The 24,675-nt window shown below is 48.2% G+C and overlaps 1 protein-coding gene across 2 annotated transcripts in view; it reads left to right on the forward strand.

The window, feature by feature from the left end:
• The first annotated feature begins 2,078 nt into the window (after window positions 1–2,078).
• The window catches only part of LOC119394411 (FYVE and coiled-coil domain-containing protein 1), a 39,493-nt gene continuing 16,896 nt past the window's right edge, over window positions 2,079–24,675 (forward strand). For both annotated transcript variants that reach the window (XM_037661709.2, XM_037661710.2), the window contains exons 1-8: window positions 2,079–2,316; window positions 14,436–14,517; window positions 20,128–20,247; window positions 20,365–20,483; window positions 21,303–21,409; window positions 22,015–22,158; window positions 23,902–23,986; window positions 24,076–24,216. In XM_037661709.2, coding sequence (XP_037517637.1) covers window positions 14,472–14,517; window positions 20,128–20,247; window positions 20,365–20,483; window positions 21,303–21,409; window positions 22,015–22,158; window positions 23,902–23,986; window positions 24,076–24,216 — 762 coding nt within the window. In that variant the 5' untranslated portion in view covers window positions 2,079–2,316; window positions 14,436–14,471. The remainder of the gene's footprint in view (window positions 2,317–14,435; window positions 14,518–20,127; window positions 20,248–20,364; window positions 20,484–21,302; window positions 21,410–22,014; window positions 22,159–23,901; window positions 23,987–24,075; window positions 24,217–24,675) is intronic.

Here is a 24,675-nt window from a genome sequence, read left to right on the forward strand (position 1 = left end):
TTTGCTGTACCGGTTCGCGCAAGCGGACCGAGCCCTTTTAAATGCGATTCGATCTGACAAGAAATACGACTTAAACAAGGCAAGCGGCGTCGAGTGCTTCGCAGGCTCAGTAACGCGTGAAAAATAAGCCAGACCTGTTTTCTGAGTGACTGTTGCTTGAGTGTGTCGTGTTGGACCGTATATTACAGCGATGTATAATAGTTTTCTTTGCATAGAAATCTATTTGAACTTCACAAGTTACTTCATTCCTTGTTCAAAGGATGACAGGATATTACAAGTGAAAATTACTTGCCGAAACTTAAAAATAAGTGACTGTACATAATTTCTCACCATGCCACCCCCCCCCCCCCCGCGCCCCCTTTCCGGTCAGCGTCTTCCGCATTTCGCTGGTAGGAAGGTGGTGTTATGACCGGCAGTCGGTGGCGACGCGCTGACCCTGAGAATGGGCGAGTGATGCGTTCTCACACTGCTAGAACACCTGCATTCATCGCAGAAACGGACTCGGTGACGCGAAGCGACCGACAAAGGAAGAGTCTCGACCTCAAAGTCGGGGATGGCAAAGCCACAGACAATGGGCCACCTGGGCTTGGCTTGGTGTGCTGCCGAAACGACCTGACCTGTATGTTTTGACAGGAGTCGCCGCAGACATGTTGATATATAATAATTTCTGGGGTTTTACGTCCCACAACCACGATATGATTGTGAGTGACGCCGTAGTGGAAGGCTCCGGAAATTTCGACCACCTGGGGTTCTTTAACGTGCACCTAAATCTAAGCACACGGGCCTTAAGCATGTTCACCTCCATCGAAATGCGGCCGCCACGGCCTTCGGGTCAGCAGTCGAGCACCGTAACCACCGTGGCGGGTGAGACAATGCTGAGTCACTTTCGTTCCGGTAATGCACACATGTATTATTTTAAAGATTGGTAAGAGTTAGCTCTAACGTCCTGTATGGTTATTCTGCTGCGAAAGATTAATGTTTTCGCGACGTTGCGAATGGATGTGGGGTGCAGCGCATGACGTTGTTCGTTGATGTTGTGATGCACAGTGGCCGAGGCTGGCGACAGAAAGGCTCATCGAAGAGTGCCACGTGATCACAGGAACAGCCAACTTTTTTTCTTTTATTTATTTCTTTTTTTCTTCCTATTTTATCGCTTTATTTCTCTTGCTTTCTCTTTCTCGCTTGCTTCCTCTTTCTTTCAACGTTTCTACGTTGTTTTCCCTGCGTTACGCCAAGCGACGACAGCATACGACAGCATACGACAGCCCGGGCCCCTAAAGTGCTCCGCACTTGATATCATCATCAAGGCGCTCGAAGAAGAAGAGGAATATTACTTCTCCCTGGCGCGAGCGCGCGCTCAATATGCCACAGATGGCTACGCTATACGTGGTTTTGCCAGCGTTACGCCAAGCTACATGAGACGACGACAGCAAACGACATCCCGGGCCCCTGAAGTACTAGGCACTTAAAATATCCAGATGGTCGTTAAAGTGCTGTGTTGAAGTAGTGAACAAATATTCGCATTACAAATGATGAAACTTTAGCTTCGATGCATCCAATCAAAGCGCAGACGCTGGCAAGCTTCGACATTACTTGCAAGGGTTCGAGCAAAGCAGTCGAAAAGAGTGACTCAGCCACGTTGTCGATGCCGGATCGGTAGCAGGAGCATTGTTGCTGCCGCTCTTCGCAATGACAATAATACCGGCAGTCACGAGGGGAAGGCCAGGGACCGTCAGACTGAGGGGCAAGAACTGCGCGTCGGGGGGACGAAAGACAGCTGCACGCGATCGTCTGACGTCACTGCGAGCTGAACGAGCACCGAGACCTTAGGGGTGGGAGAGGGGCACGGGTACAGTTTAAGGGGAAGCGACGAACGAAAAACAAGAATGTGAAAGAGAGGCTACAGCGAAAACGACGGAAAGGCGCCTTGACGATAGAGAAAGGCTGCTGTCGAGAGGGGGTGAAGATCTATTCCTGGATAGATTTCGTGTGGGTTCTTGGCCCGGGCCACCGCCGTCTCCCGGCCGAACTGCGCATGACGCAAGCACCGCACCGGTGCTCCGTGTGACTGGCCCGCCTTGCGGCGCACCGCGGCTCAGAAGAGAAGCACTGTCCACCCAGGAGCGGGTCGCAGTTTGCAGTTTGCTCGTGGCCGGTGCGGTACTCAATCAGCGGGAAGTAAGGATCTCGAAGGGAGTGTGCCACTGATTTGACCTCATTCCAGAAGCCCAACGGGGGCATAGGGCACCGCGACCACAGGAAGCCGTGAATCCGTGTGCTGCTCGCTGGCTGCGGATACCCTCGCATCTTCAGACGGTAAGCAACCTCGTACAAGCGTGCGGCGTCCATTGTTCGTTCGACGTTCGAGGCCTCGCTTATACCGGGGGGCGTTAAGGAATAAGGAACCAGCGGCTTTCTCGATTCCAGTACTAAAGTTATACTAGTAGCACACGCAAAGATTCGGGCACGTGAAGCCATACGGCGCTTTTTTTTTTATTGCGTGTTTTGGTGTCCGTGCTTTTAATGCGTTACTGTTACCCCTTACGTCGCCATGCAAACTAGCCAGCATTGCAACACTCAAGCGAGAGCATGAGGTCCACTTCGGCTGCAGAACTGTCGTTCTTCCACTCTGCAAGTACCACAAAGGATGCCCTTTTCTTAGTCTACAGGATAACGTAGTCGTTACAATTAATAGGCGCTGTTCATTTGTGGCAGCGAGCAAAAGTGTGTTGCGCGCAGAATCATTGATGTATTGGCGCACATTGCGGCTACGTCGTTCCAAGAGCCTATATACCAGTAATTAACTTTCTTTTATAACGTAACATATGTGCAGCGGACTTCAAGGAGGGATTTCACGCTGAATGCCAGAAATAATGCGTGGACACATTTTATTCGTACCATTCACGACGTATATGCCTGTGGCATTGAGTTATTGAAGGTTAGGGTTAACGTGGAAAAAGGCACTGTAAAACTGCACTGCTAATCACTGCATTCCTGGACAAGTAAATCATACGCCTGCATTCGCAGTGAGTTAATTTCCGGGAATCAGCGAATGGACAAAACTTCCGGAACTATGCAAACTTCCGCAATATTGGCATTAACAAAATCTATTACCACGGTGATTGGTAGTTCGAGCTTGTTTACGTTCGTAGTACAGTGTACACATTTTTAGGCACAAAAGCCTCTTGAGACAGCTTTGTTCACTGCGAGCCGATTACATTGCTTACTCGTCAATTATATCTAGTCGGTAATACCATTTCAAACTCGTCATGACCTGATAACTCAAAAGTACCCGAAGCGCACTGCTAATCGCGCAACTGTTTCGGTCATTGTTTTCAACCACTCAGATTGACAAAGTGCAGTAATTGATAGCACTGGTGGCAATGCAGTAATCGACAAAGCGCATTTTTGTCCGAGGTTTAATCGCGCACTAGATATGGTCGCACACTGGTGGATCGTATTGTTTCGACAAGTGCTGAAACAATCAAGCAAGCGACGTGGTTTGTTTCCATAATAATCAAGACATCGTCAAACATAACGCATGGCGAAACGGGAACGTATTCGACTACAAATATTTTTGAAAGGCGTGATTGTGCAGAGTAAATGGGCAGCCGCTGACGTGGCCGTCGTTTGTGTTTAGGCACGCCTATTTGAGCTACGAGATGTCGGCTTCCAATAAACATTAGATCACCTATATAGCCCTGTCCGCCGCGGTGCTGCAGTGGTTACGGCGCTCGGCTGCTGACCCTAAGGTCGCGGGTTCGATCCCGGTCGTGGCGGTCCCTTTTCGATGAAGGTGGAATGCTAGATGCCCGTGTTCTGTGCGATGTCAGTGCACGTTAAAGAACACCAGATGGTCGAAATTTTCCGAGCCCTCCAGTACGGCGTGCCTCATAGTCATATCGTGGTTTTGGCACGTGAGACCCCAGGTGTTAATGCATCTGGCACGCCACTTTGTGTAACACTACTATGCGCAGGATTCACACGCCTACGCAGCTCAAGCACACCCATACTCCTCGCTGTAATACGCAGGGTTCCGACGTGCAGCCTTGAAGTAGACGCACGAAGTGGCGTTCTTTTAAAATAGGGATGTACTTGCTAATTATTGGTTTCATCTTGTTTGTCTATCACATAGATAAATTTCTATTTAAACGAATTTTTTCGCGGATGCTTCATTTGACGTAGACGGCACTCCTCTCAGAGGTGTATTCGATTTCGTTAGCAAGTGCTTTAGTGCAGTTTTTCTTCTACACCACAGATAACGGTAGCATGTGTTGTCCTTTCTTGGACGATGAAGGCGCCATTCTTCCCGGCTATGTCTATAGGTATACACTCTTACGTCAATGTTTGTGTGAAAGACGGACACTCGACAATACCGCCAATCATTTTGCGCGTGACCATTCTCTTTAATCGCCGCGAATTAGCCAACTACGTGGCTTATCGACTGTAGTCACGCGCGCTCAATCTACAGAAACAAAAAAAGTGAGCCTGATAGGGAAAGAGCCTTTGTCATCGCCATACACCACCCCCGCCTCCAAACACACCTCCGACGCCTGCTCGTCTCTGCTTTCGCGTGGTGGGATGAGCCGAATAGCTGCGTCGATACGAAGAGAGGTACTCGACTTTCTTGCGCGCTTCAGCGATCTGGTCGCGTGGCGTGATGAACCCTGCTCGATGCTTTTTGTTCTGTACGCAGTTCGAGTGCACGCACGTCCGATTACCGGGAAGCAGTATCTCGCCCAGAGTTAAGCTAACTGACAAAAGAAGTGAGATACTTATTGAGCAGTTGTACGATAAAAACCAACGTTGCTTGAGGCCCCTCTCATTGTTAAAAGCTGCTCACAGTAAGTGTTCCTGGAACTACTGAGACTGGAAGATAGAACATTCTCTTTTTCAGCCAGCTATCGCTGCATTAAAAACGCTAACATAGATTTCGTTTGCTGTGACTCCAGCAGTGCCTAATATAGCTACCAGGAGCTGATACCGCTTCTTTCATTTTTCTTATAACTATGTTAGAGGTCGAAATACATGCCTTCCCGCTACAAGAGTACCGTGTTATGTAACCTTAGTCGATTCTGTCACAACCCTCATCCACGCTATTTCTAAGCTACACTTCCATCGACCGAAAGTTCGTTTTTTGCCATCTCGGTTGTATCGGTCTTACGTGCAGTAAACGTGGACATCGATAGCAAGTGCCGAAGTCTGCGTAAAATGTGGACTTTGCGACTTTCATAATCATTACTGATGTTTTATGTGCCAAACCCACGATCGGCTATGAAAGTGGGGGACTCCTGATTTCGACCGCATCGGGTTCTTTAAAGTGCACCTAGCTCTAAGCACATAAGTGTTCTTTGCCATTCACCCCCATCGAAAAGCGGCCGCCATGACCGGGATTCGAACCCGCGCCATCGAGCGTAGCAGCGCGGCACCTTCCGTGCCACGCTACCACGGCGGATACTACATGAATTTCAGACCTAAGCATCGTCATATATCAAGTACACGTAAGAGCGCTGTAAAGCTAGCGGATCTCAGTAAGCGCTCAAATAACCAACATCCGGATGAAAGAAATAGCGCGCAAGGGAGTCGGGCGACCCTTCGTCGTGTTAGTTACAGGAGTAGCCGAGGAACAGGATGCACTGATAATTCGCGTGTGCTCAACCGTGTTTCACTTGTTCTATGTGCATTCATGACCTGATGACACTGATAAGATAGTGATAAATGTTAAAACCTGAAGTGTTGTTGAAATGGCCGTGTGCTTGTATAGCTATACGGCCGTTATCTTTGATTCATTGCCATTGCGCCACGTCTTTCAAGTATACTTACGCACCAACAGGCCCAACATAACGTTGCAAAGCATGACAGTCATTATGCACCAGGAAAACATGACAGCAGCACGTGGGTTATATGTGGCGCATATATCTTCAGGCGCGTCCAACGTTCGTACACCCCCCGACTGAGTTTGTTGACTGAAGCGCGTCAATAAACCAAGGTCGAAAACAAAAACCACGAGCTTCGCATTGTCTGCGCATTTACGTTCGTTTTTCTGTATGGCCTTGCCACTTTTGTCGCCTGTTTCATTGACGCAGTACAGTCAACCGCAACCATAGCTCCCCAGCTACGGCTTCTAGCTTGCTTTCGCCGTGACTAATTCATTAACTGGCACGTTCAAATAAAGGGCTCGCATCACTGGTGAGATAATCCACGTTGAATGCGTTGTAAGCACGCCGAGAGCAGTGCTGCGCCACTCGGATTGCTTGCGAGGAGATTTCAAAAATACCCGTGTGTCTGTATAACTGAGACGTGGGCTTGCTAGCGAGAGTATGAGTCTTTTGTCTTGGAAAGCCTAGGGCAGCTCGTTCGCAGTATTGCGCGTTGGGACCATGCCAGCAGCAATCTTCTAGACAGTGTCTGCGAAGACCTGTTGCATTTCCGAACGCTGACGTTACTCGCTTCTTCTCGACTTAGATCTAGGCGAGTTCTTGAGCTGCGTCCGTCAGTCGTGGCATGCGTGACGTCATTATAATCTCGAAGGGTGTGAGGGCTGCAGAAAGCCTCAACCAGGCGCACGTCTGGTTCTGCTGCACGCCGCAGTTTTCCTGCACCATGACAGACGCGTTGTTTTCACACCACATTCCGAGTATTTGGGCTACGAGAGTCTCACGTTACATAGGTCTGAGGGATTCGAAACGACTGTAATTAGGCCTACGGGCAAAGCAGCGGCATATGTTGGAACGCAGGATTTTATATGCTCGACTCCCCTATCCACGCTGTTCCCAAAGCGTACGACGAAATACATGGGCGCTCTAGTTACCTTTGGGCTTTCTATGCACACAACAGCGCTTTGGTGCAAAATCTTCAACACAGCATTTTTAATAGAGGTTCTGTAGTTCATATCTCAAAATCCATGCCACCTTCAGATATAATTTCATGTTTGTATGTCTCGCAATTTCAGCGCATAAATTTCGCCAGCTGCGGTATGCATTGAAAAGTAATTATTCAAATAAGCCAATTCTTGGTGTTCCGTTCTAAGTTCACAATGTACTATCGCGAGCAATATGAAAGGGAACACGCGAGCGCGTGGCGTATAGCCTCAAACCCAAAGCGGGGCGATTCTCTAGAAAATAAAGTGGAAAGGGCGCCGTGGTCACTTCGTGTCGGCACGCCCGCCTCTATTGTTGATAAAACACTGCAGCTGATTGCGTATCACGAGCCGCTTGCGAGTATAAGGCGGGTATGCCTACCAGAGCGCAGCACTCTGCGCAAAATGCCGCTTTTCCATTCGTTTGTGCCTGTGCGTGTAACACACAAAATCGAGATACAGCAAAATATGATTTTAAAAAAACGGTGCTGCTCTTCGCTGCGCGAGAGCGCTACAAACGGCGCCGCTATATCAACCTGTTATTTGTGTCATATATTTCGCGCGTTGTTTAGAACAGACGCATTGTGGGAGAGACAACAGTTCGTTGACAGCGCCATGCGAATGTCCATCGAATTGGGGTTCGAGGCTATTCACCACGTGCTCGCGTGTTCCCTTTCATATTGCTCACGATAGTACATCATAAAGTTATTTATCATGAAGAAAGCCATTCCAATTCCAAAACCTAATTGCCTTGTCAATACGAGTCAGTACAATTACATGGTCTATACAAGCACACAGTCGCAAAAGCACGAAAAAATTCTGCATATCCCACGTACCGTTGGAATCGATGTTATGCGAAGCATGCGCGGGAAGGTGACTGTGGCGTAATTTTTCACATTGAGCGAAACATTGCGGAATGACGCTACAGAAATTTGCGCATGGTTGTTTAGTTGGATAACGATGCCAACAGTAACATGGGTGTTACGAACACCACACGCGGTAAGCTATGTACGCGCAGTGCTTACACTTCAATACGGGATAGCACGAATCCGAACAGGACAAAGAAGGAACACAGATGCACAGGACAGGCACGGCTCGCTACTAAGCTTTATTCAAAAAAGTTTCTCTAGATCTATACACAGCCGAGCGGCACGCGCAGGCGCACTGCACGCACGTTAGTCACACTTGCTGTTGTTACTGTCGCATTACAGTTGATACTTATACTTGTCCGTTATGACGGAGAACGCACGCACGTTTCACGAACCCGTGTGCATGTGTGGAAGGGGTTCTTGGCAGTTCTTGAACAAGGTCATCATCACCGTGATCAGTGAGCACCAGCTGCTGCATCGGACTTATCGCAGCCTTTCGTTATCGCGGCTATAGTATACAAGGGGTCTAAGTGCAGTGCAGCCGGTAGAAATCGTGGATGCCTCTTACGAAAAAATGATCTATGATGCTTCCTGTCCTATACGTGGCCACGAGGTCTTGTGATGCTCTGTCCACGTCCAAGCCGTCTTTCATGCAGAGTAAGAACCAGGCGTTCCTGGGTTTTGATAAATCAATGTTGAAGTCATCGGTAATGATGAGGGCCCGGCCCTCTCGGTATAGTTGTTGTAGGAAGCATTGACCCCGGTTTTTGCGTAATCCACGTAGCCCACGTTGCGGACCACGTGGACGAGTGGATGGTAGTCGAGCGTCTTCTATGGGTTTTCTGTCTACAGCTCCCTCACTTTCATTGCGTCCGCCACGGTGGTGTAGCGGTTACGGTGCTCGACTCCTGACCCGAAAGTCGCGGGTTCGATCCCGGCCGCGTCGGTCGCATTTCGATGGAGGCGAAATGCTAGAGGCCCGTGTACTGTGCGATGTCAGTGCACGTGAAAGAATGCCAGAAGGTCAGAATTTCCGGAGCCCTTCGCTACGGCGTCTCTCATAATCATATCGTGATTTTGGGACGTAAAACCCCAATAATTATCACTTTCCTTGCCTGTCAATGTGCATGTTCGCTGTTACTGTTTTGATTGAGACACTGTATCACCTGTGGCACATACCCGCATAACATGAACTCTGGTATGCGGGTACGGGCCACACGTGAGTGAGAGAAAGGGTTTCATGACGTATTTGCGTTATTCATGTCATGACCAGTAAATCGTGTTTGGCATACACTGATCCTCTGCTATGCCAATTTTGGTATATTACAACCTATGGAGACTACCATGAGAGCGTCCAGACGTAGGCGGATGGATGGGATGGGATGGATGGATGGATGGATGGATCTACGCTCAAAGTGCCTAAGGTTCGCTGCGAAATGCATCGCATTAAAAAAAAGTCTAGAAAGACGGCCCTGAAATAAAGCTATCACAGCTCGTTCGAAATCTCTTCTGTACTACCTCCAATATCATACTATATATCAAGGCGAAAGCCTTAGATGTCTCATCAAACACAAAAATTGACCGTCGGCGTCCCGCGGCGGCGTCTGCTTCGTACACCGTTGGCCAGGGGCGTAGCCAAGTGGGGGGTTGGGGGGGGTTCAAACCCACCCCCCCCCCCGAAATTTTTCAGTTTTGCTTGCGTATATATACACGCACACATACAAACGCACGCACGAACATACACAAAGTATGGTTAAACCCCTCCCCCCCGAAAAAAATTTCTGGCTACGCCTCTGCCGTTGGCGTCAACACGAGCAATAAAAAAAAATCACGTGATGACGTCATCACATTACGTTATCACGACGTCGCAGATGCCTTTCCTCTCTTGGGTTTCTCTCTCTCTCTGTGCACCATAGAGTACTATGAAGCGTGACACTCCCGCAGTAAATTTTTAAAAGCCTCTGTTTTGTTCGCGCACTTTCGCTGAAATGTGGAAGGGCGAAGAAAAGCAGTCTCTGGACGAGTTTTCGTTGAGAAAATATTCTTGCAGGAAAGCAACCTCGCAGATTTTTGACAAGTGTCGATTAGTTCTAATTTTCCTTGGGTAAGTGTGTTCAGAAAATTATAGGGTTCAACTGCACGCCTCTTCGTTTAGACATTCGCGTTGTCATCTACATCGTCATAGGCGCGTGCAGGGTTCCCCATTAGGGGGTATGGGGGGCAAAGTTTCATCTCAGCGCCACTCCCCCTTCCCCACACCCCGCCCCGGGTCGAGTAAAAACAACGCAACATGTTTCACAGTGGATGACAAAAAAAAAAAACGAAAATTGAGAGATCACGTGTTTCTCACAATGGCTTGCCTTTGTCCATGGCTTTCCGGGAGTAAAGATGACTAGTGAACAGTTCCTAGAATGAATGAGGAACCTTTGGCCGCCGTTATCGTCAAAAACCTGCGTGAGCTTTTTAAAAAATGACTGGCCAGGTCCGTCTGAGCGTCGGTATGGGGCTGACTTTGCCCCCCCCCCCCCCATCCCCTCCGCCCCAGTGCACGCCTGTGTGCATCGTGTACAGCAACGCACGACACCCTTTGCTGCTTTGCAGAGCCTCTTTCAGTACAGCCGACAAGCCAGTGGCATGGTTTTTCTCCTCTGCAACTTTGGCATCCTGCGAGACACTCAGACAGTCGCCGCGACACAGTCGCTACTCGTTGGTGCGTCCTCGCAGTCGATCCCGCGTCTCAAAATAGTTTCAGCGAGGCTGTGCTCGAGTGGCCGCCAGCTCGGTCGTTAGTCTCGGCTCTTCTTGTTCCCTGCCTGCAGAAACATCGCTGGTCGCGAGCACCAGCTGTCCCTTGCGCCGGATGATTGCTATCGGTAGCAACGAAGAACGCCCTGCCTTGTCCTCGCTGTCTGTTGTTGTTGACGCTTCTGGTCCAAGTTAATGTGGTCAGGTTGCGAGGGCACCGTGCCAATGAACAAAACAGCACTTAGGCTTCGCTTCACCCTAGAGCCACCGCGATGTGTCATTCATCTTTTTTTCTGATTCTACTAAGTGGAACGAGCCACCGTGGTGGTGCAGTGGTTACGGCGCTCGGCTGCTACCCTGAAGGACGCGGGTTCCATTCCGTCCGCGGCGGTCGCACTGCGATGGAGGCGGAATGCTAGCAGAGGGTCATGTACGTTGATTCAGGTGTACGTTAAAGAATTCCAGGTGGCAGAAATTTCCGGAGCCCTCCTCTTCAGTGTGCCTCATGATTGTATCGTGGTTTTGGCACGTAAAACCCCAGAAATGTTTGCTAAGCTGAACGCTTTTCTAAATTCACACTATTCAGTCGAGCACGCAGAGAGATTAAGACGTTCAGCTTGTGAAACCTGTGTGGAAAGTGATGGAGTGAGGAGTAATAGTTCGGTGACAAGAAAAATAATTGTTCGAGTCTTACGCATCACGTGTTCGACAAACTTTTTGTCTTATCCTTAATAATAAAACACTGAAATGTGGGACGAAGACAGTCGTGTGCGGGCCGAGGGCCGCAAGCCAAAGGTTCGAGCGCCGAGTGTTTGAGACCACTGTTGTAGGGTGTGAAACACCAGAAATTATTTTACATTGCCCGAACCTGGTTATGGCCCCTTTAACGTAACGTTATCGTTTTTTTAAGGCTGCATTTAACTAAGTTGACTTCTCTCCATTAGCGCCCTTCTGTTGCCGACAGATGCTCGAAGCAGCGCAACGCCATCAAAAGATCCCTGGGTGCCCTCGCCCTTTCGTGGCTCACGCCATGACCCCGCGATCATTGTCACTTCGTTGTTCTCGACATTGGAAAGAAGCCCTAAGTGTTGCGTCGCCCCTATCGGGCTAGACAAGTGGCCCGTTTCCCTTTTATTCTTTTCGCCACTTCTTTTCGTCGTGTTGCGCGGCGAAGCTTTCACTTCACTCCAGCTGCAAACCTTTTGTTGATCGACAACCCGTTCACTGCCATTATATGCGCAAGAGTGAGCGGACCGCGCACTCGTGTAATCGCTGTGTAGCTCTCCAGAGATTGTTCGCGCAAACATCCTGCCCTGCGAGCGCCGCGCTTTCTCTATCTTTCTTTTCAGAAGTTTCCGCTCCTGAGAATGTGTAGAGTGAAACAAACATGTTCCTGCCGATAATGCATAACTTAGTAACTGCTCCTGGTGCACTTCAATCTCCAACCGAAAGGTCGTTTTTGACTCGTACTCGCTGCGTGCGTCAGGCGATAGCGTGCGCGAGTGCAACTCGATATGCGCTCATTTTCATACAAATCTAAGTTTATTTAAAAATGCTGTAGCGAAGCGTTCGTAGTCAGTAATGGGTCGTCCTCTCGAGCGCCTTCTAGTGGGTCGTCCTCTTCTCTGAGAGCACGCCCCTCGTGCTGAGAGTCGGCCTCGCCTTGTCTGTCGCTGTCATGCACCGTCGCCGAGAGCCTGCTAACAAACGACTTTACAATTTGGTGGAGGTGCTGGGTAAACGTAAATATTAAAGTTCTAAATTGGCACGTGTGTTATTATCAAAATCGTATTTTATGTCAACCGCAGGATAAAGGCCTCTTCAAATGATCTCAAATTTACCATGTCCTACGCGAGCTGATTCCATGTCCGCAAAGTTCTGAATTTCATCATGTCATCTACACCTCTGCCGCCCCTGGCTACGTCTCCCATCCGTTAGTATTTATTGCGTCGCCTAACTGACCGTTGCTTATCTGTCCTCGTTATCTGACCTGCCTAGATCCACTTTTTTTGTCTGTTAATGTCATCTAGACACCGGCTTGTTCCCTGGTCAATTCTTCCGCTTTCCGATCTCAATTTTCACTTCTGGTTCCATCGCGCAGATCCTTAACTTCATCTTGATTTTCCTTGCTAACTTTGAAGTTTCTGCCCCATGTTTTAGTACTTCATATATTGTGATTGCAGATTGTTTTGGGGACAGCGGTAAATTGCCGGTCATGATTCGTGGATCTCTACCGTATGCTCGACAGCCTATCGTTATCCTTCGGTGAGATTCATTGGCGTAAGCAGGCTACCCCGCTAGTAATCGACTTAGATAGGCATACTCTTTTACAGGTTCTCGGGTTTGCATTTCGAACAAAAATGCGCTGATTCAACGAAGACGCCAGAACACCAACTCGCCCAGCAAACCACCCTTCTAGCGTTCGGTTGCCAATCGTGAACTCTTGTTCTCTTGCCAGGCTACAAAGCATTATCTATATTTATCTTAAACTCGATTCTAAACCAGCGCAAGAGACAGAAGACGTGCAAAACGACCGACAGTAGCGCTGTATACACATTCGCCCAAGCATCTCCTTCAGCCGCAGTTATCTTCAACCCTACTTTAACACTTAGGCCGTTGAGGTCTTCGGTCGACTAATGGTAATTGTTCATTGACATTATTTATTTTAAACATTGGTAGCATTTCCGCAGAACTATACTCTTCCAGCATATTTCGTTAGACCTGTGTGTAGTGACGTCATATGCAGAGCGAACTATATAGTGTATGGAACCTGTGCGTGCGCGCGCGCGCTTTTGGGTGTTGGACCTCCGAAAACAATGAAACTACGCATTCCCAAGGGCAAAGGATGCGCCATGCACATGTCTGTCTTCTGTACCGTACGGCCAGGTGTTCTTAAAACGCGGCTCTTAGTCGCCCCTTCCTGCGCTGAGCGTCGGCGTGCCTCGTCCCTCGTTGTCCCTCGCCGTAACCGAGAGAAAGAGTGCAGCGAGAGATGAAAGGGTGAGGAGGAAAGCAGTATGCCGCACGAGACTACCAGATGGCGCCATAGTATTTGTAATCTGATTGTATGCGCGACGTGTACTGTGTAGTACCCTGGAACAGCCCATAATCCTCTGGACGTGCTTGGCCCGCGGACCATATTTTTGCTAGTTCTTTCTGAACCATGTACGAGGCAACCGGTGAAAGTGCTGCGTCTGTCGCAGCTGCTAAACGGGCTGCCCGAGCAGTCGTTCAGCGGCACTAACGTCAGAATCCAGAGGTGCGCGTCGCCAAAGCACGAGCCAGGCGCCGCGCACATCTGGACATGTCTATCCAATTGTTTGCCTGAATAGATCGCGAAATGAAAACGCGCCTAGAGCTGCGCTCACATTTTACGTTAGGGAGTATCGTAATAATCGCTAAGATTTTGTATACGGTAAAACTGCATATAAATGTTTCTTCTCTCCCATTACTTGGCCACAAGGCCGAGCTGTCGTATACATTACTGGACTGAGTCAGTTCTGCATTGATCTGTGTGACCAGTACACGACTAGCGAACTATACTCACCTCTAGCGGGCTGACTCATCCGTACTCCATGGAGGCCGGATGTTCAGGCCGTTCCCGCATGGGGGTGTGGGGGGTCGACCATCCTCCATCGGATAACCAGTATCTGCCGGCCTCGGTGCTCCACATTTATCAGCCCTCGCCACAATCGCACCCTCTGTAGTCAGGAATGTTATCGGTGTCCTCTTAGGCGATAGGTTCCGGATCGCGCCGGTCGCAGTGTTTCGCAGCGGCCTGTTTTGTTTGTATATTAATCGCCCAGTCCATTGTCTTAGGGCAGGCCCGCGCTCGCGGCTGAGTCAGTCGACGCGCAACAGAGCTTGGCGTTTGTTGTACTCCTCTTGGCTGCGAGACGCGCGAAAGGCAGCTTTGCGGGAGCTGGCGTTCCTGATCCATGCTCCATTGCCCCGTCTTCCAGGACGAAGCCAATGATTGCGGAGCTACGCTTTCTCCTATGGCATCTGGAGTACACGTAGACCAGGCCTTGGCCCAGATCAAGCGTAAGTCATATTTCAGTGATGGTGTTTTCGTGTCTTGCATGTTTGTGCTGTTCGCATGCGCGTTGCTACAACGTACCAAACGTTCGCATTGGTTCCCGCTGAAGAAAATCTAAGAAAGCCAAACTAAGGATTCCCGGTGCTGAGATTGCCAGATATGCTGGCCTTTCAGCATATTTTTGTTCGTTCAGATAGTGTGCCCTCAAAAAGAGCACGCGCGCTTAAAATCTAAGCGTGTAAGTACGTGAACCCACAGCCGTTCTGTTTATCTACGAAAGGCACTCGTCAGAACACAGAGCAAATTTTGCCTATGGTGTACATCATTAGCCATATGTCTACTTCATAAAGGACACTCACTCAGAGCACAATCATATAGCGGCTGTAGTGTGTTCAGGAACCATGGTTCCTGAACACACTATAGGCGCTGTATTTTCAATTTAGCTGAAACCCAACACTTGTACGCAAGATACCCCTACAAAAATATATTTACAGTCGATAGACTGTCTAAACCCATTTTTATAGTCTATAGACTGTCTACATACATTTTTGTACGGGTAGGACAGCTTCGCACGATGGCTTTGGCGGGTCTGTGTTGTTGGTGTAAATCCCGAATGCGAACCGTAACGTCGATTTAGGCGCGCTTTTGTTACGCCTAGAACTTGCGCTCCTTTCTACCGTTTCTAGTATGGCTATGAAGAACTCGGATGCTGCGGTCCGGCATGCCACAAGTCAGCGCTCGAGTCTTCGTGACACATAAAATCAGGCAATGTCCTCGGAACGTGAAACATATTCACGGTGTTCAGTCCTCAATGAAGGTGCAATGTTAGATCATTCATCGAGGCTTCTGCTGTCAGTGCATGGCAGACATCCGGAATAATCTGCAATGCTTCGATGTGTCGACTTAGGCAGTAACACATTGCATTTGTCTGCAGTTCATTCACTACATTACAGGCTTAAACACGAAACAACGATTTCGTGCATTCCTTCTTGGTTCTATCTTGCTCGCTCTGTTTCTGTCAGCTAATCATTGAAGCGTGCTGGAAAACTAGCCGGGGACTCCGCTCGGCTGCCACGGAACAATTGTCTCGCTTATCGGACATGCATGTGACGCGCATGGCCGCGTTGTCAGGAAGCGATTTCCCCGAATTTCGCTGGGGGCGCATAACGGATCGCCTTGCTCTGCAGGTTAATCTTTGCGAAAGCCGTTTCATAGGCGTAATCTTATTTCTATGCATGTATAGAACACAATGCGGTGCGCATTTCCGTCGTAATTTCATAGGTTAATGTGGGAATGGCTGCTGTTGAGTAACACGTTTTTTAATGAAGCCTAGTTGCATCAAACTCCCTTACTATGTGGAAAAGCTTGCCTAACAGAAAAAAATAACTTGAATAAAAAAAAGACAAGCGTACTCTTTCAAGTTGCGTTGTCTAGTGCTCATTCTTCACAGCGAACTTCCGAACCGCTGATCTCACAAATTGGTTCCGCATGGTTCATGCGCATTAGTGTTTCCGAAAATGGCAGCTGAGGTTTTTCTTTTTTTTTCTTAAGTATGTTCCTTTCAGTAGCATGAAAGCGCTGATTGCCTCATTGGTTTTAGGATAACTTCCGAGCATGTTTTCTCAAGAAACCCTGGCGGGTTAAGTGCTACGCAGAACTGGAACACCTATGCAAGTTAACAAACATTAGAAGTGGTAATCCTGAAACTAGTGGCGCTACCCATTCAGAGTTCAAGTTAACAAGCATATCGCAGACACTGACTTGCTTCTCTTCTTTAAATATGTACCCTCGCTTAATTAACTGTTCCCTATGTTTATGTGTGGTGTATATTACTGCTAGCAACCGCCGTTTTTTTTGTTTTCTTTCCTTGCTTTCTTTTTTTATATATATCATAAATACTTATAAAGACCCTCCCTCGAAGACTATTACATTGGGGAAAAGGTCAACACAGACATGTTGCCATATTTGTTACGCTAAATGGTAAATGTGCGGAACAAAATTAACAGAGCGGGAATTCACATTTGATGCCACCTGTCGGCGTAGCTTAGTGGCTAAGCGGCTGCACTGCTAAGCTCGAGGTGCTCAGTTCGACTATCGGCCATGGCGCCGTATTTCGATGGGAGCGCAAAGCAGACCATTTCGGTGACCGTCGAACAGGTGCATACTTCGTCCATGGGCTTCTCGCCCGCTGTCCTTGAGAGCAGGGTGCAATCAGTCGAGTGACGTGCGCTCGCACAGTCAGCGAGCGCAGCCGCGATAAGCGTCAAACCTTGGAACGTGCATTTGTTCAACCCCGGAAGCTGGGCGTCGGAGGGTAGCGCGCGCCGCTTGCGAAGCCAAGGCGCACGCTGGTGGCGCGCGATAGCTGGGCACTGCCGCGTTCCCGCGGGATTTGGGGAGCACGCGACCGCACATCTCGGGAAAGTTCCTCTGCAGCCTTATCGGCGCGCTGTCTCCACCGCGCGCTCGCTTGTGTACGAGTCCATATCTTGCCGCGCACTGCGTCAACAGTGCGAGAGCGTGGGCTGCAGCATTCCGTAACGCAGCTTTTGTTCGACTTGTCTGCATATTTTAAAGGAGACTACACTGCATATGCAAAACCTTTGCAGCAGCTTTTTAAAGAAAAGTTTACAGAATGCGGCAGTCCCACGAGTACTCCTACGAAGCCTCGAGAGCGCGCGGACGGGGATGGGAAAATTGCACGTGCTCGTGAGAAATGTTCACTGCAGTCGCTCTTTGGCTACGATGATCTGCTCCTGAGCAATAGGTAGCGGGTTCGAGTTCCGGCCTTAGAGGCCAGGCTGTAGACATGGGCAGAAGGTTATAAACGCTCGTAGCCAAAATTTGTAGCCTTCCATTACGGCGCCTCGCACAATCCCTGTGTTGATTTGGGACGTCAGACTCCAATCAAATCAATCAATCAATCAATCAATCAATCAATCGATGGGTAACCTCGTGACTAGCCAGATGCGTATCCTCGTAAAGCTGTGCCAAGTGAAGTGCGCGAGGGCACTGATCTTGATCGTCGCTGTCGCTTTCAGAAAGCCTTAGCGAGCAGAAACAGTGTCTTTCTGATGCACCAGTGCTGTTGTGCGTAAGCCAGCTGTGACTGAGTCGAGCCGAAATTCATTTCGCTGGGAGGGTATACCACGCGTTTGAGACGTGCTAAACAATATATTGACAAGTCAGGGATAAAAACTTTATACTGTAATACTACGTGCTTTTCAACAGCCCCCGAGGGTCAACTTTGAGGCCGCTAATTGTTAAAATCGCTTGGTCTTCATTCGTTTTCAATCGCCTAACTTGCGAAGGAACATTGGATTCTCGATAGACCCCATTTTACCTATTCCCTCTCCCAAAAACATCACTGAAAAAGCAATCCCCCCTTCCCCGCCAAAAAAAAAAAAAATGCTGATATTCGAATATGAGGCGATCATATACTTTCAAAAGAATTAATTTTTAGACTAGTTGGTAGTGCGTAACTGGTTGAGACGTGTTACCACAAGGGATAAAACGACACACGAGAAAGCTCATGTCTTCGTATTCTTTTTTGTGTTTGTCCTCTTATTCATTGCGCTAATATGTCTCAGCGATAAGAAAGTTCGACTAATAAGGATCCGCGACAATATATGTATTATATGCGAGAATTTGCGGAACATTGAATCTCTGCAGATATCTGCAACTCGTCCAAGTGGATGCTCTTTGTCGTTCCTTTGACGTTAAACCCCAACAATTATATATTTGTTGTTCCTCAGAACGTTATGACTTATGTGCCCCCCCCCCTCTTTCTCTTTCTCTCTCTCTCTCTCCCTCGCTCTCTGTCATAATGCATAATGAGAATAATTATGTACCATCGGGAAAAGGCCTGCAGCTTCAGTTCAACGGTTGAAAAAGATTTAGTTTATCCGAAAGGCGAGGCAGAAATGCCTGAATTAGTCGTCGTCACAGGGCGCTACCGCGTAGACGAGATAGAAGTGACTAACGAGCGCGCGCTACTAGCCACGCTTTCACCCGCTGAGCACACACTCCATATCAGATTCGCATGGTTCCCGTTGTTTGTAAACCCAAGTTCACTTGACCACGCGTCCAAGAAAACAAGATAACGGCCCAGCGGTGATGCTTCAAAAGCACGTGGTTCTTGTGCAAAGAAAAAAAAATAAGCGTGACTGAACTCTGCTATCGCCGAGCTTCTGGAGGCTTCTGCACTGATTAGAGAGCTAACGCAGCCTAAACACTTTCGCACGAGCTACGTGGGAAACAAACATCCACGTAGCCTTAACCCTGCGCCTTGTCTGCCCTCTTAGCAAGTCTAGGGTACGCTTACAGAGCCGCGAGGAAAACGACGCGCGGCTGTTAACGGTAAGGCATCTTACGATCAGTTAATATTGCTTAGTGTGTAAGCACCGAAAAAAATGTGGTACCAGCCTGTGTCAGAAAAACTGCTCAGCTTTAGCAGACTGTTCGGAGAACTACTTAATAATAAACATCGCACTATCTCCCGCTAAAGGGGACCCATGAGGCGATGCGAAGCAGCGTTTCGGCATGTCGAGCCCGCGTTTCAGAGGGGGAGTGGAGAGGGAGACGGGAAGTGTAGAGGGGGCAGTGGAGAGGGGAAGGGGAGAGGGGAAGTGTGGAGAGAGAATGGGAGGGGAAGTGGGTATGAGGAGAGGGGGAGTGGAGAGAGTAGGGGAGAGGGGGAGCGGAGAGTGTTTGCGCATGTGCAGTAAGGTTGGTCACGCCGCACACCACCGGTTTGAGCTCCGCCATAAGATGCTTCGCATTCCCCCAGCTGGTATCTAACCCACGACTTTCGGGTTCAGCTGCCGAGCACCGCAATCACTGTACCACAAGACCACATTGAACGCTTGTTAGACTTGTGGATAATTCCTTGGCATTAAGTTTTGTCTGGACCATAGGCGTGCACAAGGTTCATCATCAGGGGGGGGGGGTCATCGCAGTGCCCCCCTCCCTACTAAGTCAATGTACAGGGCAGGCTTTGCCCCCCCCACCTCTTAAGGGACTAAGAGGGCCGCCCCCCCCCCCCCCCCTCCCGCCCCACCCGTGCGCACGTCTATGGTCTGGACCTGAAGAGCTCATGCGTGTACCTTCCGTAGCTTGTGTAGGCGCTCATGTTTCATCTCTGCGTATGTCTGAAATTCCAGTAATGGCCGACGTTTAATTATGCAACAGTACAGTAAGTTTAAGTGCAGCGTCCTAATTTGTTCTTCTTGTTCTTTTCTGCTCATACGTGTAGAAGTGCACGGTGTTTTTCTGTCATCCTTCATTTTTTAGTGTCATCGCTAATCAGCGCGAGGAAGCAATTGCTTTCCATTGTGAATAACAGTAGTTTCCTCTATAGAATACTTCTACGAAAATTTGCAAAGTGGTTTTACAAGTAAGCTATAGCTTTCACGCACGTGACTCTAACGGAATGCTACACAGGGTATGCTCGGAAAATGAACACATTTAAAGAGAAATATTTCAGTTTGAGGTACTAATATTCATCCATCTTCTTTTTCTTTCTCTCTTTTTCTTTCTTGCTGCCTCGACACTAACTTCTAAACTAAGAGTTTGCTGAAACCGTTATTTATTTGTGCCCATTTTTTCCCCCGCAGAACGCATTCAGGAACTATGTGAAGAGTTCGGGGCGAATGAAGAACCAGTGAACGACGACAGCACCACGCTGAATAAGTTCTGCTCGGAGCTCGAACAGATTCTGCAGTATGGTCAGAAAGGTACGGCATCCGTGGAGTGTTCGTCTTAAGAACATAGCTGTAGCATTATTTTTAACGCAGCTTTTCCACTTTCACGCTGATTCATGGCTTTTTGATTTGCCATTTTTGTACGTACAGACAAGGGACTCGTTCTCAACGTCTCCAAGGGCTACTGGGGCTACTTCTGCCGCTGTCTGGCAAGCGAGAAGAACCTGAAGGGCTACAGCGCGCTCAAGTACGCCAAGTCACTATCAGAGGTAAGCGTTTACACGTGGCACCGTTGCCTACAAGTTTTGTGTGCTCTTACGGCAACCTTCTCTAAAAGGCGTAAGGTGTCCTGATGAAAGCGATATCTTATTTACGGATGATCACTTATCATGCTTTCTTTCTTCATTCGACTGAACTATCCCGGAAACTCGAGTTACCATCCTTCCGTAGTTGACAATACGCTTAAGGAAGCTAATGATACGAAACGGACACTTAAATTTCATTCAGATAATCAATTATGCGTCGTTGGCCATACTTGTCGCGATACCAAGATGTCGTTAACTCTTGCAGCTTTCATTGCAGCATTATGCTTTACGTGTATCCAGGCTACGTTAAATAGGCCCGTGCTCTACAAAATATTAAAATGAAATATTAAAAAGAGGGAACGCTGCGTCGTTGACGTCAGCTTCACTGCAGCGTGCATGTTGAACGTAGTTGCACAATGCAACCAGAACTTTGCACACTTTGTTCGAACGCGATACGCCACAAGATTACGCCGCCAGAGCTGTGCTTCTGGATACCACTCCACCCCCACTGTGAAATAAGACATCAAGTCATGTTGTATGCTTGACATGAGGCGGAATTTTGCACACTCACACCCTGGCTTTGTTAAGTTTTCGAACGTTCGGTTTCAGCTCGCATGAGTGGCCAGAAGCCAGCTGTCGTCGTTGAACCAGTGCTGGCTTCTGGCTAGTCGCGTGAGCGGAAAACGAAAGTTCGAATACTGAACGACCGAACGTGCACGACATTCCGTCCCTGAACTGCCACTGGCTCGTCTGACATGAGCTGTTTTTTTTTTTCTGGTGCAGCTCAAGACTCACTTAGGGAGAGGACGTGCTGTGATCCGTTACTGCCTCGTGCACCAGTGTCTCGCCGATACGTTGCAGGTCTGCACGGTCGATGAGAAGTCGACCAGGTGAGCTTAGTTAGACAGTACATATTCTAATCGCGAGATCTTGGCGAAAGTCCACACCGTTAAGAGATCGACCAGTATAGATGTTCATTAGAAGAGTGGAAAGTAATCAACATCGTTCCAGTCAATCGAGTCTCACGGAAAATTGTTCCTCGTAATTATCAAAATGGGATCTGTATACTGGTATTTCCACTGAGAACTGCTTCAAGTTTGAAGTAATCTTTCGGAAAAGTAAGCTTCTCATAATGCCTCACCGAAAACAAGTGTTTGTGTTTATTTTTCACCGAAAACAAATTTGTTTCCCGATATGCCCTTGACAAGGTGATATTTTTTTCTGTCCTTCCAGTAGCTCAGTTTCTGGAATGCAGTACTTTTTTTCTTTTCCTTTCGGAAAATTTAAATTTGGTTTCTTGCCTTCTCTTTGCCTGAATTTAAAATATTTTAGGCTTACACACAACGCTCGCGCGGCCGCAGAACATCGCGCTATTCTTCCTTTGTAAATAAATCGAACCTAGCTTCTCTTACTCGTGCCACAAGTTGCGAACGTGTTCACCGTATCCATAACAGTAGCCGACTCGAAAACTAATATCTGTTCGCCTTTTTTCTAGCGACCACTACCATGCGTGGTCTCTTCTGCGGCAGCCGGACAATCTGCAGTCGCTGTTGTCCTCCCTTTACGACCTGAACGCCGTCAGCTTCGACCTTGCTCCCAGCGGGAATGACCTGGACGCTTCGTGGCCGCTGTTTGCGAGGTTGGTCCTTTTTCTACGCATAGTGCGGTTATTTAAGGCGTCTTGACCATGCCACGTTGTAGACCGATGTCTCTCTGTCCATAAGCCGGGACAAGTTCCTCACTGAAATGCCCGAAGATTTTATTTGGTATAATAGTTTCGTGCGGATGTTTGTGCTTACTAACTCATCTTTCTTTTTTATCTTGACCATGTGTGTGATTTGAAACGTCAACAGTTCAGGCACACTCTAAGAAAAAAAGGTGTCCTTTGACTCTTTCTGCTACACATCTCTCATCTGTATAACTCTCATCAGAGAGGCGCGTTAACACTCTTTAGGAGTCGTGGCTTGTATAACTCTCTTTAAAGAGACACGCTAACTCTCCTTTGGGAAGTCTTGTGTCCCACGACTCTTGAAAAGAGTCAACGTGCCTCTCTAAAGAGCTATATTTGTGAGTCGCATGTGCAGCAGAAAAGAGTCAAAGGAAATTTTTTTCCTAGAACGCAGACGTTTTCGCTGATTCTTCGCATATATGTTACATTTCGCGGCCAATTTAATTTCATGCTTGCTTTATTTGAATAAAGCGCAAGAAAACGTCGTCCGCAGTGATGCCGGACGAGAACGCGATATCCTCGGCACAAGAGACCATGAAGTCAAACGAAGCTTGTAAAGCGAATCTGTGCCGCATTCTGCTGCCTCCCTCGATGGGCTCACTCTTTAGCGCGGCATGGCACCGCCGTTTTAGGGGCGAAGCTCCTTAAGGCGGCACCCGTTCGTCCCTCGTAGTCGTAGTCGTAGTCCGTAACCAGTCTTACGCTTTGACCTCCAAGGTGGTGCCGGTGGGAGATTTTTCCTGTGCGTTGTTGAACAATAAAAAATTCGCAGCGTAGCTAAAAGCCGACTTCTTCTGTCTCTCATTCCCATTAGCAGCCATTCTTTACCTCCAAGGTAGTGCCTGGTGAGATTTCTCCTGTGCGTGATTAAACAATAAAAATTTTGTTCAAAACGCCGTTGATTGATGAAATAAACCAACGAAAGACGCCAGATGTTTTGTAAAAGCAAAACAGAAAAACGCCAGATGTTTCTAAAGCAAAAGGAAAAGACGCCAGCAGCTTAACGAAAGACGCCAGATGTTTTCTAAAGCAATGGTTTTCTAAACAATGAAAATTCACAGCGTACATGTAAAATTAAAGTGAGCTGCAAGTCGTCATAACTCATCGAACCTTTAGTATAAACGCGCCCGATATCACGTCGGTGATGATGTACTGGGCAGAATTCACGGAAGATTCACGGTTTACCGATGAACCTCCGCAGCTTCGCCCACTCATCATCATTCACTCCGTGGATATGCTGTGATTTTTTTCTTTCCCCGAGAAGTATTACTTTTTGTCTTATTAAATCATCGCAGACAACGAATGCGTACTTCTCAGGCTATTCTAAATAAAACCGGAAAGTAGTTCAACTAAAGATCTATCAAACGAATCTAACACGATGTGCAGTCTAGCTACGAAATGTAAACGCGAACAATGGACCAGTTCAGCCGAGAGAGCTTTTTATAGCGCTGTCTGTTATCGAGAAAACATCTGTGCACGCTTAATCTAGGACGCAATGTTCACCTAGCGGCAGCTACTTTTTATGGAGCACGGAGCAGACGTGAAGCTTTAAAACAGTAAACCAGACTAAGTGGGCCATAATTTCCGACCATTTTCGATGTGTCATTCAACTTTACTCGGAATGCTGTATACACCTCCGATGTTTACTCGCAGGAAAGTCTTCGGTGAGACCTGGCCTACGTTGAGTCGGTGCTCTAGCATCTCAAGCATGTCCAGCCTAAATAGCACGTACTCCCAGGTAAGTTCAGTTCTTCGATCAGCGTCTCGACAATGTGAAGTCTTTTTACGCAATATCACCGATGCTCTTTCGCTCTCTCTTTCGGAAAGATGGAGTTGACCTCCTCATTTTCATCCGAGGAAGCACGCAATGCCGCACCAAGACCCCCCTCTCTCGGAGCTGGCTCGCTGCTGTCAACGCCTTCTACGGACGAGGCCAAAGAAGACGCACCTCAGCCAGCCATGAGAACGGTTCGCAAATTTCTCTCAACATCCTAGTTCGTCAGTTCCTTTCGTGCGTAAATCCTCACTGCCTAGTGTAAAGGTTTGCTTTGCGCCCGCGCATGAACACAGTTAGCTGCCGCAAGGATCTGTGCAGTCCTCAAGTGTTATGGTGTGCATGACAACGCAGATTATCTTATTGTTTCACGTACCGAGACCACTACCATGTTATGAGGTACGCCATGCTGCAAACCATCTCTTCTGTTTAACACTGGCTACTGTACACCCAACAAGAGGCTCGCACTAGCCTTTACAGCCTCGAAAGCCGACCACAAGACACGCGAAGTTATATATGTTACTAACCGAACTTCTAGCTTAGCTTCGACAGCGTTGTGCCTGATGTGTGAAAATGGTTTGAAAACTACACACCTATGCAGAATGAATGAGCTGTTTGTTTCTATTGATGCTTGGTAGACGTGCTCACAAAAT

The sequence above is a fragment of the Rhipicephalus sanguineus genome, chromosome 5 (genome assembly GCF_013339695.2).
Source record: "Rhipicephalus sanguineus isolate Rsan-2018 chromosome 5, BIME_Rsan_1.4, whole genome shotgun sequence".
Classification (NCBI taxonomy): domain Eukaryota; kingdom Metazoa; phylum Arthropoda; class Arachnida; order Ixodida; family Ixodidae; genus Rhipicephalus; species Rhipicephalus sanguineus.